Raw genomic sequence first — 18014 nt, forward strand, 5'->3', positions numbered from 1 at the left:
ACACAATTATTTTAAGTATATATCATTATATTATTTACAATACACTGCATGGTTTTTAATTATATTTTTAGGGGGGGGACAACCCTCAACCCCTCTATCCGCCTATGCATACACTACTGTTCACGAGTTTGGTGTTATGAAGACTTTTTCTAAACAGATAATACTTTAATTCAGCAAGGAAGCATTAAATTGATCAAAAGTGACAGTAAAGATTGGGAAAGAAATGTATCATGGTTTCCACAAAAATATTAAGCAGCACAACTGTACAAAATAATAGTACATGTTTCTTAAGCACCAAATCAGCATATTAGAATGATTTCTTAAGGATCATGTGACACTGAAGACTGGAGTAATGAAGCTGAAATTCAGCTTTGCCATCACAGGAATAAATTACATTTTAAAATGTATTAAAATAAAAAAGAAACAGTTATTTTAATTAGTAATAATATTCTACAGTATTCCTGTTTTTACTGTATTTTTGATCAAATAAATGCAGCTTTGTTGAGCATAAGAGAAAAAAAATGAGAAAATCTCCAAACTTCTGAACGGTACTGTATATACATGCATGCATGCATACATGCATACATACATATATATTCTATACGGCAGTGTTTTTGGTGTTGAATCCCTTGAATGAATGACTTTATGAACATATTACCCTGTTGAATTAAGAATCAACACATATGATAAGGTACCGCCAAGCATAACAAGCAGCTCGGCCTGTCCTATCCTTTGTGATCAAGGACAATCAGCTCAGCCCATCATCACACATGCATTTCTCGCTTTGATGATTACGATTTGTATTGGCAATATTCAGTCGATGAGGGGCGGAGATGAGGCTTATTAATTAATGAATGACCTCAATAAAGGCGTATGACTGGGAGCATCATGTCATAATCCTCATCAGCCTGTTCACGATGCGCTGTGTGTGTGTTAGACGCCGTTATGAGGACGGGTCAATAAGTAATCACTGCATCACTTTCGCCTGTTGCATTTTCATATCAAAAATAAACCGCTGTCCCACATCTTTTACAGTCTGCTCAAAGATTCCCATAGGCACTGTTGTATTTTTCACAATTGATCCATCCTGTGCGCGTGTTTGCATTTATCTATTTGTGTGACAGTGTTTTGATGTTTCCTGTAAATACAATTGTGTTAAAAGCATTGTTTATATCTTTGTTCCAATGCCTTCTGTATACCAATTGAGTTCATTGTCTCACACGCCGTGGCTGTAGCAGATGTAACTGTAGTTGTGTGTTGCATTATGTTGTCTCAGTGTGGGAACATGGCCAGAGAGGGCCTCCGGACGCTGGTGGTGGCTAAGAAATCACTGACTGAAGAGCAATACCAGGACTTTGAGGTATGATAGACCAGCTTTGCTTCTGCCCTCAGTTAGTGAAGTAAATTAAAATGTAGGTTAAAGGGATAGTTCACTTTGAAATTAAATTTTGGTATGTTTTAGCTTACCTCAAGGGCATCCAAGATGTAGGTGTCTTTTTTTTCCGCAGTAGTTTCAATTTTGATATTTTTAGGTCAAACCGTTCTTGTCTGTCAGTCATATAATGCAGGTCTATGGTCACTGTCTCAAAGAGCAAGCACAGAGTCCAACTTAAAACAATTCCCCATCGTCCAAATTAAACAATTCCCCATCGTAAGTACACATTGATGGCCTAAGACACGAAACGAGCGGTTTGTGTGAGAAAACGAACAGTATTTATATCGTTTTTACCTCTTGTACACAGCCACGTCCAAGTGATCTGAGAGTGCGGGCGGGTATAGATATATACAATAGAAGTCGCCTTGGCTACTGCAGTTCATTGGAACGAAACCGTAGCCAATGCGACATCTAGTGTATATATCTATACCCGCCCGCGCTCTCAGATCACTTGGACGTGGCTGTGTACAAGAGGTAAAAACGATATATAAATACTGTTCGTTTTCTCACACAAACCGCTCGTTTCGTGTCTTAGGCCATCAATGTGTACTTATGATGGGGAATTGTTTAATTTGGACGATGGGGAATTGTTTTAAGTTGGACTCTGTGCTTGCTCTTTGAGACAGTGACCATCGACCTGCATTATATGACTGACAGACAAGAACGGTTTGACCTAAAAATATCAAAATTGAAACTACTGCGGAAAAAAAAGACACCTACATCTTGGATGCCCTTGAGGTAAGCTAAAACATACCAAAATTTAATTTCAAAGTGAACTATCCCTTTAATATATATCTTGATATTTTTCAGCTTTTTAGAATTCATGGATTTGCTTTGAAATAGTTTGAAGTTGTGATTTTTGTACTCAGGCAGAGGAACCATCATGTTTAAGCAAACAGTTATTGGTGACAAGTAGATACAGATTGTTTCATGTAATAAATAAAATGCAGTAAAAGAGAATTATAAATGATCTAGGCATATGTCCCACATGTTTTAATCAAACAAACATAAGGAAAAAATATATTTAATTATTTGTATTAATTTAGAACCAATATACTGTTCATATACTCTACTGTTCAAAAGTTTGGGGTGAGTAAGATTTTTTTCAATTTTTAAAAAAAATGTATGGTCACCAAGACTGTATTTATTTGATTAAAAACACAGAAAAACAATAATACTGTGATATAGTAGTACAACTATTTTCTTCTTTTTTTTTTTTTTTAAATGTAATTTATTCCCAAACCATATTCCATACCATACCATTACTCCAGTCTTCAGTGTCACATGATCATTCAGAGTTTATTCTGAAATGTTGATTTGTTGCTCAAGAATAATTTCTAATTATTATCAGTGTTGAAAACAGTGCATTTTGATGTATAATGTTTTGATGTAAAGGTATTATTTGAGTATAATGTTTAAAAGAACATAATTTATTTTAAGTAGAAATCTTTTTTACATTATAAATGTATTTACTATTTTGATCAATTTACACTTTTGATCAATTTAATGCATCCGTACTGAACAAAAGTTTTATTTTTATTTTTTATCAGCAACCCCAAACTTTCGAATAGTAATATGCAGAAATTTTTACAGGACATTTTTATTAAATCCTTTTAATATATGAATAATGTCACTTGTGTTGCTGTTGCAAACAAATCATTGAATCAGATTTTGGAATTGATTCATTGGTCAGTTTGAACCGACTCAAATCAAATTGACCAATTCTAATTCTACTGAAGAAAGGCAAATTTTAAATCCTTATAACTTAACACAGATTTGATCCATCTCTATGATCTATACAGAGCCGTTATAATCAGGCAAAGTTGAGTATCCATGATCGCGCCCTGAAGGTGGCGGCAGTGGTGGAGAGTCTGGAGAGAGAGATGGAGCTTCTGTGTCTCACTGGAGTGGAAGATCAGCTGCAGGCGGATGTCCGGCCCACACTGGAGCTCCTCCGCAATGCTGGGATCAAGGTACACATACATCATATGGCCAAAAGTATTTGAACACCCAAACACTAGGCCCGTATACATATTGAGAATTTAACCCTGTAAAGCCTACTGTATATGCACTGTACATACTGTCTTTTTGATGTGAAATCAATGATGTGAATTTTTATGAAGTAAATGTAAGAATACATTTTTATATTGTTAGTAATATTTAAAGGTGAACTCTTAGGTTTACTTGATTATCCATGAATAATTTTTTTTTTGTGGAAAATCTTATTAAAATGTGAGTATAAAATATGATGCATCTGGCCTTTGAGGAACATTTATTGGTACATCTCTTAGTCATCACTGTATTGTATTGCATTATATGGTTTGTCCCCCCACAATGAGAACTGCAGAACATTGATCATAAAATGGCGCATTTTAACGCCATCTTACTAAGACATAATATTGGGAGATACAACCAATATTTATAAACATCTCATTGATTTACATTACAAGCTATCAGAATTCCATCTTACTTTTTGGCCATATACATATCAGAAACTGCACTAAATTGCATCATTTAGGCCTCTTTTAAGTTTATTTTATTTTATTTTTTATCCTTGAATATGAGCTCCATATTCTCCCATATAATACCATAAAAGCCTGATGTATTAAATATAATGCTCTATATAATACTCAACAACACATATTCAGACTTTTTAATTATGATTTTATTTTTTATATTTTGTCTAAATGTCTAAAATGTTCCATTTCATTTTTTTCTATGATTTCATATTTCAGGCTTTATAGGGTTAATATTGACCCTTGGTTTCTTCTTAATGTTTCAGATCTGGATGCTGACCGGAGACAAGCTGGAAACTGCTACATGTATCGCCAAAAGCTCCCACTTAGTGTCCAGAAGTCAAGACATCCATATCTTCAGACCGGTAGGATCAGAACCATTGATCATTTGGATTTTAACTGTAATGGATTTAGAGTGAAAAAAATGGGGGGGGGGAATTGTCATGAGACACACGAATGGGATCTAAACAGTTGCGATACACAGTTTGGAACCAGGGGTGTCAAATTCTGTTGGCAGGTCAATAATTTAGGCTACGTTCAGACTGCAAGCAAAGGTGGCCCAATTTATTTTGCTCATATGTGACTCGGTTCTGTTTTGTTGTTGTTTTGTTTTTTCATTACAGTGTGAACCGCGCAAACCACATTGAATTTTCTAGATTCTGATTTGGGCCACTTCCATATCTGGTACTAAATCAGATACAGGTTGGATGTTTTGCAATGTGTCTGAATGGTTATATCAGAATTCATGTGACATTTATGTCACTCTAGATCAATATGTTTCACAATTAAGTGAATGAATGAATGAATGAGGCATTTATATTGCGCTTTCATATGTACTACTGTACACCCAAAGCGCTTTACAATCATATCAGGGGATCTCTCCTCAACCACCACCAGTGTGCAGCATCCACTTGGATGATGCTAGTGCTGATGAGAGTCACTCCAAAGATTTACATACCATTAGTTCTTTGGTCCTTCGGTTAATATGGAAGACAGCCGTGACAGTAGTCAGTGGAGGGACAGTGAGGTCTAAGTATCACGGTGACAGCTCTACAGTATATAAGCGAAACTCGAGGGAAATCTAGAAAAACTTTGCTCTTTTTCTCCACATCCTCGTCTTCATCCTCCTTATCAAATTTGCGGACTTCCGCGGCACATTATAAATGAACTGGAAACGCTGACTTCAGTAACCTCCCATGTTTACTTCCGTATGACAGTTTGCTGCCATCTTGTTATTGTTCTTTTGCGCATGCGGGTCTGTTCGGATCAGTTCACAATGGAATCTGATATCGGCCACATTTAAAAAAAAATCATAAAAAAAAATCATATCTGAGCAATAAATAAGATTTGAGCATTAAGGCTTGCAGTGTGAACATAGCCATAGATCAGATCTCAATTCCATAGATCAGATTCCAGTAAGTGGATCTGGACTGACAGTCTGAACATGGCTTTAGTAATAGGACGTGTTTTATGTTTTTTTGGTAGGTGTCCAATAGGGGCGAGGCTCATCTGGAGCTGAACGCCTTCAGGAGGAAACACGACTGTGCACTGGTCATATCAGGAGACTCTCTGGAAGTAAAACACCTGAAATATTCCATATATTCAACACAATCATGTATGATCATTCAGGATTGATGTTCTCATACTGATTATATCTCTCTATGTGTGTCCCATCAGGTCTGTCTGCGGTACTACGAGCATGAATTTGTGGAGCTGGCGTGTCAGTGCCCCGCTGTGGTTTGCTGTCGCTGCTCTCCCACACAGAAAGCTCAAATAGTTCGATTGTTACAGCAACATACAGCCAACAGAACATGTGCCATAGGTCAGTCCTCTCCGCTTCTCTCCTTAGTCTGTTGAGCTTTAAGTCTCATCATCTAGTAGCTGAGACAAAACCCACTTGAACCGAACTCTCTCCAAGCACATGAATCTTTCAGAGCGGTAAAGATGACTGTCTTCACAGTGTCTTCTCATGTTTTCCCGCTATCATCTTTCTTATCTCTGTGCTCAGGCGATGGAGGAAATGATGTCAGCATGATCCAAGCAGCAGACTGTGGTATTGGTATTGAAGGGAAGGTAAGGTATTCTCATTAACTTGGATTGTCTTTTCCTGTTGCTGTAACTTTTCAATTAATCTTTAAAGGGGGGGTGAAACACTCAGTTTCAGTCAATCTCATGTTAATCTTGAATACCTATAGAGTAGTATTGCATCCTTCATATCTCCAAAAAGTCTTTAGTTTTATTATATTTATAAAAGAAAGATGGGCTGTACCGAGTCTTTCCGGAAAAAAACGAGCGGCTGGAGGCGTGCCGTGTGGGCGGAGCTAAATAATCACGAGCGCGAATCACACACACACACCATACATCGCATGCTCCATAGATACATTAACTATACGTGATCATGTTGTTTACTTGCTGTGCTTACGCGCCGATAGCTAACAACACACAGACATTTGAAGCAGTTTTACTCACCGCCTGCGGTTCCAACGCACGACCGTGAACCTTTATCGTTGGGACTGCTCCATCCTTAAGCATTAGACGATCTGCAAATCCGGCGTCGAACTGGGCCTTGTTTATAAAACAATCATCGTCGAAATGCAGGGAACAACCAAGAACACTTGCACAACTCCGTTGATGACTTCCCTAAAGCCGAGCACAGCGCTTTGATGGGCGTACTGCTTTCGCTCTCTCGCTCTGGTCTACGGGTGCGCGCGCGCCCTTCCGGGAGAAGTGCCCTTAGGACCCGTATAAGGAAATTCCGCCCCATCTGACGTCACACACGCCCATACTCGAAAAAAAACTTTCCGAAACTTGTGACAAACCGGAAGGAGTATTTTTGACACAGAAATACTCCATCAAACGTACAACTTAATTTTTGAAACCTGTTTAGCATTGGGAATCCAACTCTTTAACAGTGTAAAAAACTCAGTATGCATGAAATAGCATTTCACCCCCCCCTTTAATGAACCACATTTTCCCCTCCAAATAAATTCTCACTATCTTGATGTGTCTAGGTGTTTTACTTCTTTGCATGTAATTCCTTTTGCTCTCATTGGTGATATTGCTGATATCTTATATTGGTGATGCTCGTTAGATTATTTTCAAATCTTCTTCTTCCTCTTCCGCCATGGAAGTCTATGGCAGCCCATAGAACCGCTTGTAGGAAAGTTATGAAATTTGGCGCACAGATTGAGGACAGTCACCATAGCAAAAGTCTTTAACTCAAACCCTCTAATGCCACAAACTGTCCAAAGTTGCACTAATGTTTATGCTACCAACTTTTTAACCATAAGGGCTAGACACAAAAAAAATGTTTCCTCTGACCCCTTGGCTCAAGACGATTCAGATGCAACCTGTAACGAATCTACTGCCATTTTGAATTTAATTTTTTCAAACTCCTCCTAGACCATTGATCTGATTTTCAATCAGATCATCGTCATGCTGACAAAAATTTGTGGAATTCAAGTTGATTTGTCCAACCGCTTATGAATAACGTGCAAATTACTTTGACGAAGAGCACACCAAAGTGGACGTGAGGCTATATTTCCGTAACTCTTTAGCGTATTCAGACCAAACTTGGTGTGTGTTATGACAACCATGACCAGTTGCATGTACCTGCACAGTTTTGGCACAGCACCACCTAGTGGTCAGGAGATATATTTTTTGCTTATAACATCTGAATATCAAAAATAATAAAAAATGTCTTTAATTATTCATTTTTGCATTTGGTCTGATGCTCCCAGGCATGCTTGCATAACTCAAGACTTTTTTTGTGTTTGGCCCCTTAATTGCTGCTTGCAGCTATTTTTAATTTTTTTACTGGGGATGCGGTTCATTTTCGGTTTTTGGCCAAAAGAGAAAAACGGCAAAAAAGATATGCCGCCCTGCCCAGGTTTCACTCTCGCTGTAGCCGGTATCACCGTGTGGCGCTCCCCTCAATATTCTGCTCTATGCACATGCCCACTGCTCAGTTGGTCATGGCCATGCGAATGCTCCACTCATGTACCGCTCATGCTTTTCGAAAGAAAAAAAATTCCGCTCAAGCGTTGCGCCGACATGAAATTTCTATTTAGTAGTAGACTTGTTTCTGTTTGCAATAGCCCTACTGTGTGGCCTAACATGGTGTGGTATTGCCATGCTGGGCAACGCTGTTAAAATGACGCTACCCTCTCATTCACTGATACGCTCCCCACTCTGCTTAAATGCTCGAATAAGAATAGCTTTGTAGGACTATACGTTATTTGGATAATTGATAATTATTTGGAAAACAAAAAAAATCTGTTAAATCTGATTGTTGCAAAGATCTGAATAAAGAATAATATATTGATATTTAATATTAATATATTTTCTGTCTAATTTAAGTGTGTTACTTTCAATAAAAGTGTTGTTATTTTATTGGCTTGTATTTTTTTTTTTTTTTTTTTAAAGAATTTATATTAATACAATTATAGAAAAAAAATGCCTATTTAAGAAATAAGTAAGTCATTTTTAAAAAGCATTTTTGGTTTCTGCCCTGAATTTTCATTTTGTTGCATTCTTTTTTTGCTATTATTTCTTTTGATTTTGAGGTAATATGATCCGCATGTTCATGAACGGTTTCCTGACATTCATCCATTCTTAGTTTTAGAAAACATAAATTACAGAGACATTTTCATATACAGTACCTTAAATAATTGTATTTATTTAATAAATAATAACAAAAGAACAGTAACAGTATACTATTTCAGAGTTCACATTAAGTGCATTATGTCATTTTAAAACTAAACTTGTGTTTCAGGAGGGAAAGCAGGCGTCACTGGCGGCAGATTTCTCCATTACCCAGTTCAAGCACATCGGCAGACTGCTAATGGTACATGGCCGCAACAGCTACAAACGTTCAGCAGCTCTTGGCCAGTTTGTCATGCACCGTGGCATGATCATCTCCGCCATGCAGGTAACACACAGAGAAAAGTAGAGCCTCATGTAAATGTTGTCATATAATGTTCACTGAAGTGAGTTAATACAGTAAATTGGCTTGCTTAGCACCAACACTTATGTTTCTGCAATGCAGCCTCTTGATTTGAAGTGCTGACATCGTGATTTAAATTTGTGTTTTCCCGTTCAGGCTGTGTTTTCTTCTATTTTCTATTTCGCATCTGTTCCTCTATACCAAGGTTTCCTCATGGTGGGGTAAGTAAAGGCTACACTTTTGGACATCATAGTTGCCATTTACCATTATTTCCTAACATTTTGCTAATTTGTTCCCAGTTATGCCACCATCTACACCATGTTCCCTGTATTTTCTCTGGTGCTGGATCAGGATGTAAAGCCTGAAATGGCTCTGCTGTATCCTGAGCTCTACAAAGACCTCACCAAGGTAACGACATATCAGACATTATAACAGTAATCATCAAAACTAACCATCAGCTCAAATATCTGCATGATAAACATGATATAAGTTACAGGAATGAAGGCATGAGTTTGTGTTTGCTGCATGACAGCGGTGCTGACTTTGGTTTTCCCTCCACTAGGGCCGTTCCCTGTCCTTTAAGACCTTCCTGATTTGGGTTTTGATAAGTGTATATCAAGGTAAATGGATGAACAATGTTGTTGTTATATTTTTGTTTGACTGTAAACAACAACAATAACCTTTACTCTCGTCTTATGTTATGTTATTATGTTGTTGTTGTTTTGGAATGAACTTTGTATCCTAGTTGGACCGGATGTGAAAATTAGACTGTCAGTGTAGTGAACTTGTGAATTCTCGGAGCCACAGAAAGGGGGGATTTTTCAGTTTAAAGGGAATACAAATTTTAAATGCATCAATTAGGGAATGTGATAGTCAATTATAATTACAATAATATAGTGTTGTGCTGATACAATTATATATCAATATGTTTAATATCAGTATCTTTTTTTTTTCTCACTGTACTAAATCAATACTTCAGGTTCTTATTATTCTTATTCTTATTATTTATTTATTTATATGTCTAAACATAATTTTCTACAGTTCAATTAATAAAGAAGCAGGTCATAATTTAAAACATGAAAAAATTACTTATTTTTGTGACCATGAAACTTCCAAAAACATAAAATCTTAACGACCCCAAAGTTTTGAATCGTAGTGTAAATAATCAGTTTGTTTCAAATCCAATCAAGTCATTACTAACATTTCCTCTTTTTATTATACACCAGGCAATTTAATCGAGAATTGTAATGGTATTGAAACAATCAAAGAAAACAAACGAAACTGGTTTGAGCTTATAGTTCTCTCTGAGTATTATGCTGGTCTAATGCTGTAGGAATTATTTCAACATCGAAAAGGTTTACACCAATTTCCTTTTAGGCTTAGGTTGGAATCCCAGGAGGAGTGATGCATGAGTTACCACCATTGTGCCTGGGTTCCTCCAGGTGGATTGTCTCAGTACTCAAAATTCACTGAACAAACATAAAAGAGAAATGTAAACTTCAAAAAGCCAGTCCAATCTGAGATAGCATGACACATATAAACTAACCATAAACGGATACGTTCTCTACAAATAAATCCGTGAACGTTTCATCAAAGATATAAACCTTGAAACGCAATGTAACGTGTTCTACCGCAAATTCAGCCGAGTTCTTTTCATGAATGTGATTTTCGGACCGCCGCCAGCTCTCACGCGCACACGGCTGCCTTATCCGCACTGTAAATCGATCCGCGCAGCGAGCAAGAGAGATCAGTGTCCCCGTCTGACAGCTCCTGCTTTTTAATTAAACCTTAATACAGAGAGACAAGAACAACAGGGAAATATGAGCAAAGATTTCATTTAGTCCAGAGAGTAACCCTGAGGAATGTTCGCCGTATGAAGAGAGGCAATTATGTGATCAGTTAGAGGCCATTAGGCTGGATTGCGCTGGCATTTATGATTAAAATGAAAGCAGAGACGGTTACAGTAGGCTGAGGAGCCGAGTGAGCGTGGAGCCTTGTGAGTAGGGGTCAGGGCTCGACGCGCTCATGTGTGAATTGGGATCAGACCATGAGCAAGGGTCAAGAAATCACGGAAGAAACTCATTCTTGATGGACATCAGTAAACCTTATGGATTTGTCAGGTCTTGCAGTCTAAAGGAGGGTCTTTGATAGGATCTTTTTTTTTTTGTTATTCTTTTTTTTTTGTTATTCCCGTTTCATTTAATAACCACTAATGTCTTTCATGCACATGTTTTTATACTCATTATCCCCCGGGTTTCACAGACAAGGCTTAAGCCTAGTCCTAGACCTAGAATGCATGTTTGAGCTGTATCAACTGAACGCAACTTGTACTGATTTATCTAAAAATATGTCAGTACCTTTGTTTTGTCTCAAGATGCACGCCAGTAATGTTTTTTTTCTAAGGCACGTTTATAAAAGCTACTTAAATGTCCTAATTAAACCAAGACCTAATCCTGGATTATTCTAAGCCTTTTCTGTGAAACCAGGCCTATAACACTAAACTGACATCTTAGCAACATCTCAGTCCTTGTTAGTTCAACTCACACATCTTCTGTTTGTCCACCAGGGGGCATCCTGATGTACGGGGCCCTGGTGCTGTTCGATCAGGAGTTCGTGCATGTGGTGGCAATCTCTTTCACTGCTCTGATCCTGACGGAGCTGCTGATGGTGGCGCTGACGGTCCGCACCTGGCACTGGCTCATGGTCGTAGCCGAACTTATAAGTCTAAGCTGCTACTTTGCTTCCCTCGCCTTCTTAAACGAATACTTTGGTAAGAACGGACAGCAGTGCAACACATTTTTCGAAAATTCTTATTTTATTATTTATTTTATCTAAATTATTTTGCATATTATTAATATATTATTTACCTATCTACCTGTTCTTCGCTTTTATTCACTTTTTTAATATTTTCATTATTTTCATTTATACAGTGCGTGCGTAGTTATTATGCAAGTTGATGTTCTGATCATATTTTTTTTTGAAGCACATCATACCAATTCCAAACCACATCAATCTTAATAACTACTATTCATTTTGTATTTAATAATTTATAAGTGATATATAATTGTTAAGGAAGGCTGGAAGTGAAAAGCGTCTTATATTCAGGTGTGCATAATTATCAAGCAGGTTTTCTATTACAGGTAAAATTGGCTAAAAAAGAAGATGATTTAACTCGCTCTGAAAAGTCAAAAATTATTAAATGCTCATGAGAAGGATGCAACACTAGAAATTGCTAAATTAAGGTGTGACCAATGGACAGCAAAACGCTAATTAGTTCAGTAGAGTCCTACAAAAAACAAGCCAAGAAGAAAAGGCACATGTTAACTGTAGCTCAGTGGTAAGAGCATTGCGTTAATATTTTGAAGGAGTAACACCGCACTCACGAACAACAAGGTGCCAGACAAACAAAACTGAAGATCTCAAAAAATAAATAAAACTGTCTGCACACTTGAATCCTTTCAGCAAATTTAATAGCCAAGCTTTCGGTCAAACGACCATCCTCAGGGCATACTCAGGCCATGGTAAGAGCATTGCGTTAACAACGCAAGGTTGTGGGTTCGATCCCAGGGGATTGCACATACCTATATATAAATGTATAGGATAACGCAATATAAGTCGCTTTGGATAAAAGCGTCTGCCAAATGCATAAATGTAAATGTTAACTGCAAAAAATTGTAATTAAGGTAAAGAATTAGGTGTGAAAGCATCAGGAACCCCTTAGTCTCCAGTGCCACCTCCAGTCCTACCAGGATCTCAGAGACTTTGCTAAGAGAAAGAATCCTGAAATATGACCCACACTTAATAAGAATCACAAGCTGAAGTGTTGTGAAATTCATGAAGAAATCATTTTTTTTATTGGCAGATAGGTTGGGAATGACTCTTGAGGGACCAGCATGACATCCTCTAGTACCACTGTTTGAAGAATTTATCTGGCAGTAAGTTTTGGGAGTTGATTTTAAGTCATTGTTAGTAGCAGCTCACAGCACGACTCCCTCGCCACCGCTGCTGTTGTCTGACTTGAACTGGTGCTGGTCCCTCAAGAGTCACACTCAACTTATCTGTCTATAAAACCTTCAGACAGATAGGTTGTCTATAAACAGTCTTCATGTATTTCACGCTTAAGCTTGTAATTTATTATTAAATGTGGGTCATATTTCAGGATTCTTTCCCTCAGCAAAGTCTCTGAGATCCTGGTAGGACTCCAGTTGCAGGAAAATGGTGGCACTGGAGACTAAAGGGTTCCTGATGCTTTCACGCCTAATTCTTTACAGCTAACGTGTCTTTTCTTCTTGGCTTGTTTTTGTACGACTCTGCTGAACCAACGAGCGTTTTGCTGTCCATTGGTCACACCTTAATTTTGCAATTTCTAGTGTTGCATTAGTATTGCATCCTTCTCATGAGCATTTAATATTTTTTGGCTTTTCAGAGCGAGTTGAATCTCTTTGTATCCCATTTTACAAAGAAAATCTGTCTAATAATTATGCACACCTGAATATAAGGCATTTTTCACTTATAAATGATTGAATACCAAATTAAGTGTAGTTATTAAGATTGATGTGGTTTGGAATTTGTAAAATGTGCTTAGATAAAAAATATGATCAGAATATCAACTTGCATAATAATTATCCACGCACTGTACAGGTAAATTCAAACCAAAAATATTATTATATTGTTTATCTAGCTATCCATCCATTTATTTGTCTGTCTGTTTATCTATTCACTTATTTATTTATTTTAATATTAATATTAACTTTAATATAAATAAATAAAAATATTTATTTTATTTTTATCTTACCTACTTGATTTATTTATTACCTAATTGATTTTATTTCTTTATATATATTATATATTTTTATTTTTTAGTAGTAGTGGTAAAGTAAGTAAATTAAAACAATTTTTTTTTTTTATTTTTTTTATGTATTCATTTTATTTATTTATTTTTTGAATATTATTCTATCTGTCGTCCTCTCTTCACCTTTAATGATATAGTCTGCTGGTCTGTTTCCTTCACATGTAAATAAAAGGCCAAATAAGTGAAAATGTCCTCTGTAAGCTCTGGTTTCAGTGTTTCAACCAAACACACATTAGTTCACACTGGTGCACTCACTGTAAGCTCAACTTTTAAGCTCTTTCTTCTTTCTCTCCATCTCTGTTTTGTGACTGTGCTTTAGGCATAGGTCGTGTGACCTTAGGAGCTTTCCTGGGTAGGTTTGTCTTTCCCCTGTGTTCTCTCTGTTGTTTCACCAGCTATCATTTCCTGCCTCCACAAACATATCCGTTCTCCTCCCTCGAGTTTCACTCTCGTGTGGTTTGGGCCCCTGGATGAGAAGGAGTCATTCAAATGTGCCGTAACCCCGTGATTACTCATTTTTCAGAACATTCCATCATTGCAGTGCATCCCGTCCACTTCATCCATAGCCTCTTTTTTTTGTATCGTGAAAACGTACTCCTTGATGATATAAACCAGCATGAAGAGTCACTTTGACCCTGATTTTTCTTCTTATGTTTTGTTTGTCTTCAGATATTTCGTTTATCACAACACGGGCGTTCTTGTGGAAGGTGTGCGTCATCACGCTGGTCAGCTGTCTGCCGCTCTACATCATCAAATACTTGAAGCGGAAGTTCTCCCCTCCCAGTTATTCCAAACTTTCCTCCTGAGCTTTCCATACATTACGGTGTCAAAAGGCATGCAGACACATATATAAGCACATGTGACAGCTACATCAAACACTTTTGAAACAGATCTGATCCTTTTTTATTATTGCTGGATTTTAGTTCACCCAAAAATGAACAGCCTGATATCCTTTACTCACCCTCATGTTGTTCCAAACCTTAATGGCTTGCTGTGTTTTCTGTGGAACACAAAAAGAGAAGTTTAGCAGAATGGTCACGCTGCTCTTTTCCATACATTGGGAAAACTGTCATACTCCAAAATTGCACCTACAACACAGTCTTAACTTTTGTGTTTGATTTTAAAGGAAACTCCTATCTGTTTGGAATGACATGAGGGTGAGTGAATAATGACTGAATTTTCATTTTTGCGTAAACTATCCCTTTAAGTGCTTTATGATGTGGTTTATGTGTGCTTCATATTCAGAGACATAATGTGATTTGTTTGTATATATATGAACTTTGCCGTTGGACTAGTATGAGTGCTCCTGTGCTCATCATTTAAAGATGGTGGGACAGTTGTAGGATAAAAGTAGTATTGAGTACTTGAAAAGGCTAAAGCACAAAGAAAGACAAGATAGAATAAAAGGGTTGTTTAGCTTTAGGGCACCCACACTGGAATGACTGGAATGGTCCCAAAACTGTCACTTTTTACTTACCGTAAATGTATGTGAAGGCAAAATCAGTTTTTTATCAAATAGATTATGGATTTTTAACTTTATTTTTATTGTTTGTATATAACGATACAATTTCATCTTTAAGGAACGTAAAGTATTAGTATTATCATACCCATCAGCACTTTTCCGTCTGATTTTGGCACATTTTGCGTCGTTAACTTTATTATTAATGAGATCTGTGTGGGCGGGGCTTGGTAAATACCTGTGGTTGTGATTGGAGTGTTCTGATTGCATGAGTGTGTACTGAAGTTGAATTCGGGCAGCTCTTGTTTCCTGTTGTGCTGTGGCTGCTGCTGCCATATGATCCTGCTGCAAAAAAACGGTGTAAATGTAAACCAGAGCACAGCGTGTGTTCTTACAGAGGGAACTATTTGTTCTGGGAACAACGGTCCTCTCAACCTGACATCCTAAATGACATTGTGTAAACTTCACAATCGACGTTCTGACATTTGACAAATCAAACTTGATTGATTGCATGACTTGTAACGCCAAGTCATTGAAAACAAGAATGTACTTTTGTTGGATTGGTGTTATAAATGAATGACTCATTTAAGATTGTAAAAACTGAAAACAAAAAGTATTAGGATGTCCTAAGCTGCTTAGAGGTGCACTGTAATTTTTGCATTTCTTAAATCACCGAAGGCACTTGCTCATCATCAGTTACTTTTTTATAGACAATGGCGCCATTTATTTCGGAGTTTCACTATTTTTTGCTTTGACTGTGCTGACGGTGTGAAGTTGGCTCAATAATGTGTAAGATCATCTTGCCTTATCTTTATGAAATAAGTCAGCTGGTATGAGGAATGAGTTTTATCATTCACTTTATTTTCTATACCGAGTGTGTGAGTGTGTTTACAATATTGAACGAGACAATGCCAAGCAACGTGTGTGCCGTACGCTGTTCCTTTCTTGCTATGCGTAATGGTGGATTCCAGTTGTGCTTTGAAGACGCAGAGTTGTACTGTACTCAGGAAAACCACTAACTGATCTATTTTACTGTATATAAACCTTCAATTAACCCTGTAACAGCCTAACAACAATAGCTTATTTATTATTTGAGTATTTTACTTTTGTTTCTCCTGCTTTTTTTTTATTGACTGACACAATAGAAAATGTGATATTTCTGTGGCGTTACTGCGACTGTGGGTGTTCTCTCAGTGTCATCGGCACGATGGTTTCGGCAGTATAATTTAACATTTTAATGATTATTGATGTCTGATTAAAGAGCAATATGTTTCCAAGTGGTCTAGTGGGTGCTTCTTTTAAGGGCTCTCAATGTTTTTAGTGGTGTGCTAATACATATATCATACATCCATATTTGGTAGCACTTTTTTACATACAAAGTATACATTGGTGAACACAAATCCCATGTATTTATTTTTTTAAAGAGAAAACTATTAGATATATAAAATACACTTTTCTAGTATCAAATTGACTGTATGAAATGTAGCTAGTTTTAGTTATTCAATTGGCTTGTCAAATTAAAATGTTGATTTGAGTTTATTAAGCTTGACCATTCAACTCTTTTTCTTAAGAATTGTCATGTTGTTGATTTTTGGGGTTTGTTTTCATTATGGGAAATTTGAGTTATTAACTAAACCAACATTTGGTCCCAAACTCTGCTCCAAACAAGTTACAGATTAATGGCTGAATCTTTAACCCTGTAGCCATTTTTTTTAATTTTTTTTTATTATCATTACATTTGTAATTTAATTGCTAGAAAATTAATACTGAATATATGTTTTTTTTTATATTTTTTTTATATATTGCTTCATATACACCCTTAGAAGAGAAGGTTCTACTGTATATAGAGGGGTTGTGTCAGGAGCTTCATATTTAGGGGATTCCAATCATGGGATCGTTTTATGAATTTTTTTTTTTTATTAATTTGTATTAATTAAGCAGCTCATAAACGTACCTAATCACTAGGAAAAAACTGAAATAACCTGATAAACATGAGTATTATGCAATAATTTAAGACATTTCTCCTTGTATAGAACCTTTTTAGCATAAAGGGTTCTTTAAAATTGAGTCAAAAACCTTAGGGTTCTGTATAGAACCCCACCAAACCTTTTTTTGCTAAGTAGAATGTGAGTAAACAGGTGAGTAAAAAAAGGTGTTCTTAAACACTGACCCTTTGTTGGAAAATAATAACAACAACAAAAAACAAAAAAATATATATTTGAGTTTCAGGCCCTTTTTTTTTTTTTTTTTTTTTTTTTTGGCATACTCATGTTAAGTTAATTTCAAAATGTCAGAAACTATGACAAACATACATGGGAAGTCGCAGTTTCAGTGAGTATAAGCTTGCATTTCTGAAATCTTTACATGACAGCACTTCATATATACTGTTCCACACATTTATTTGTATATATTGCTTCTAACCACTAGAGGGCGGCATTAACACAGTTTCACTGAAGACACACTTTGGGCCCACATGGAAACTACATCAGCTGGTATGATTGCTGTTCAACAATAGGCTTTCAGAGTTATGTGACCCCTGGTTTCTGTCCACATGTAAAACTGCATATTTTACTATTACTTGTTAAGTTTGCTTTGTCAATTTTGCTCTCTATTTTATTTTAGTCTCTTTGAGGGATGTCAATGTACATGTGGATTACACACGTATCAGATGTGGTCCGTATCTGGGCTGACACTATGTTGCTGTCTGGGTATTTAATCTGCATTTATTGATATTTTAATTATATATAAATTAGGGGGTATTAGACCAATATCTTCATGTTTTTTTACTTGGATTTTTCAGTTAGATG

At 36.6% G+C, this 18014-nt stretch overlaps 1 protein-coding gene and 1 long non-coding RNA gene across 2 annotated transcripts in view; one reads left to right on the top strand and one right to left on the bottom strand.

Annotated features, from left to right (window-relative positions):
- Positions 1-16484, top strand: part of atp9b (ATPase phospholipid transporting 9B) — a 55133-nt gene extending 38649 nt beyond the window's left edge. Inside the window, exons 18-29 of the mRNA XM_082186152.1 lie at positions 1277-1360; positions 3238-3408; positions 4218-4316; positions 5437-5526; positions 5629-5773; positions 5960-6024; positions 8726-8881; positions 9053-9117; positions 9196-9304; positions 9459-9516; positions 11463-11666; positions 14418-16484. Of these exons, the coding sequence (XP_082042278.1) occupies positions 1277-1360; positions 3238-3408; positions 4218-4316; positions 5437-5526; positions 5629-5773; positions 5960-6024; positions 8726-8881; positions 9053-9117; positions 9196-9304; positions 9459-9516; positions 11463-11666; positions 14418-14554 (1383 nt within the window). The 3' untranslated portion in view covers positions 14555-16484. The remainder of the gene's footprint in view (positions 1-1276; positions 1361-3237; positions 3409-4217; positions 4317-5436; positions 5527-5628; positions 5774-5959; positions 6025-8725; positions 8882-9052; positions 9118-9195; positions 9305-9458; positions 9517-11462; positions 11667-14417) is intronic.
- Positions 16485-16795: 311 nt separating this feature from the next.
- On the bottom strand, positions 16796-17406 carry LOC309511109. The gene is made up of 2 exons (XR_014210503.1): positions 17314-17406; positions 16796-17283 (listed from the first exon to the last, which is right to left on the bottom strand). It is a non-coding gene; the product is annotated as an uncharacterized lncRNA (long non-coding RNA).
- Between the last annotated feature and the right edge of the window lie 608 nt (positions 17407-18014).

Source organism: Leuciscus leuciscus (genome assembly GCF_965113295.1).
Source record: "Leuciscus leuciscus genome assembly, chromosome: 12".
NCBI lineage: Eukaryota > Metazoa > Chordata > Actinopteri > Cypriniformes > Leuciscidae > Leuciscus > Leuciscus leuciscus.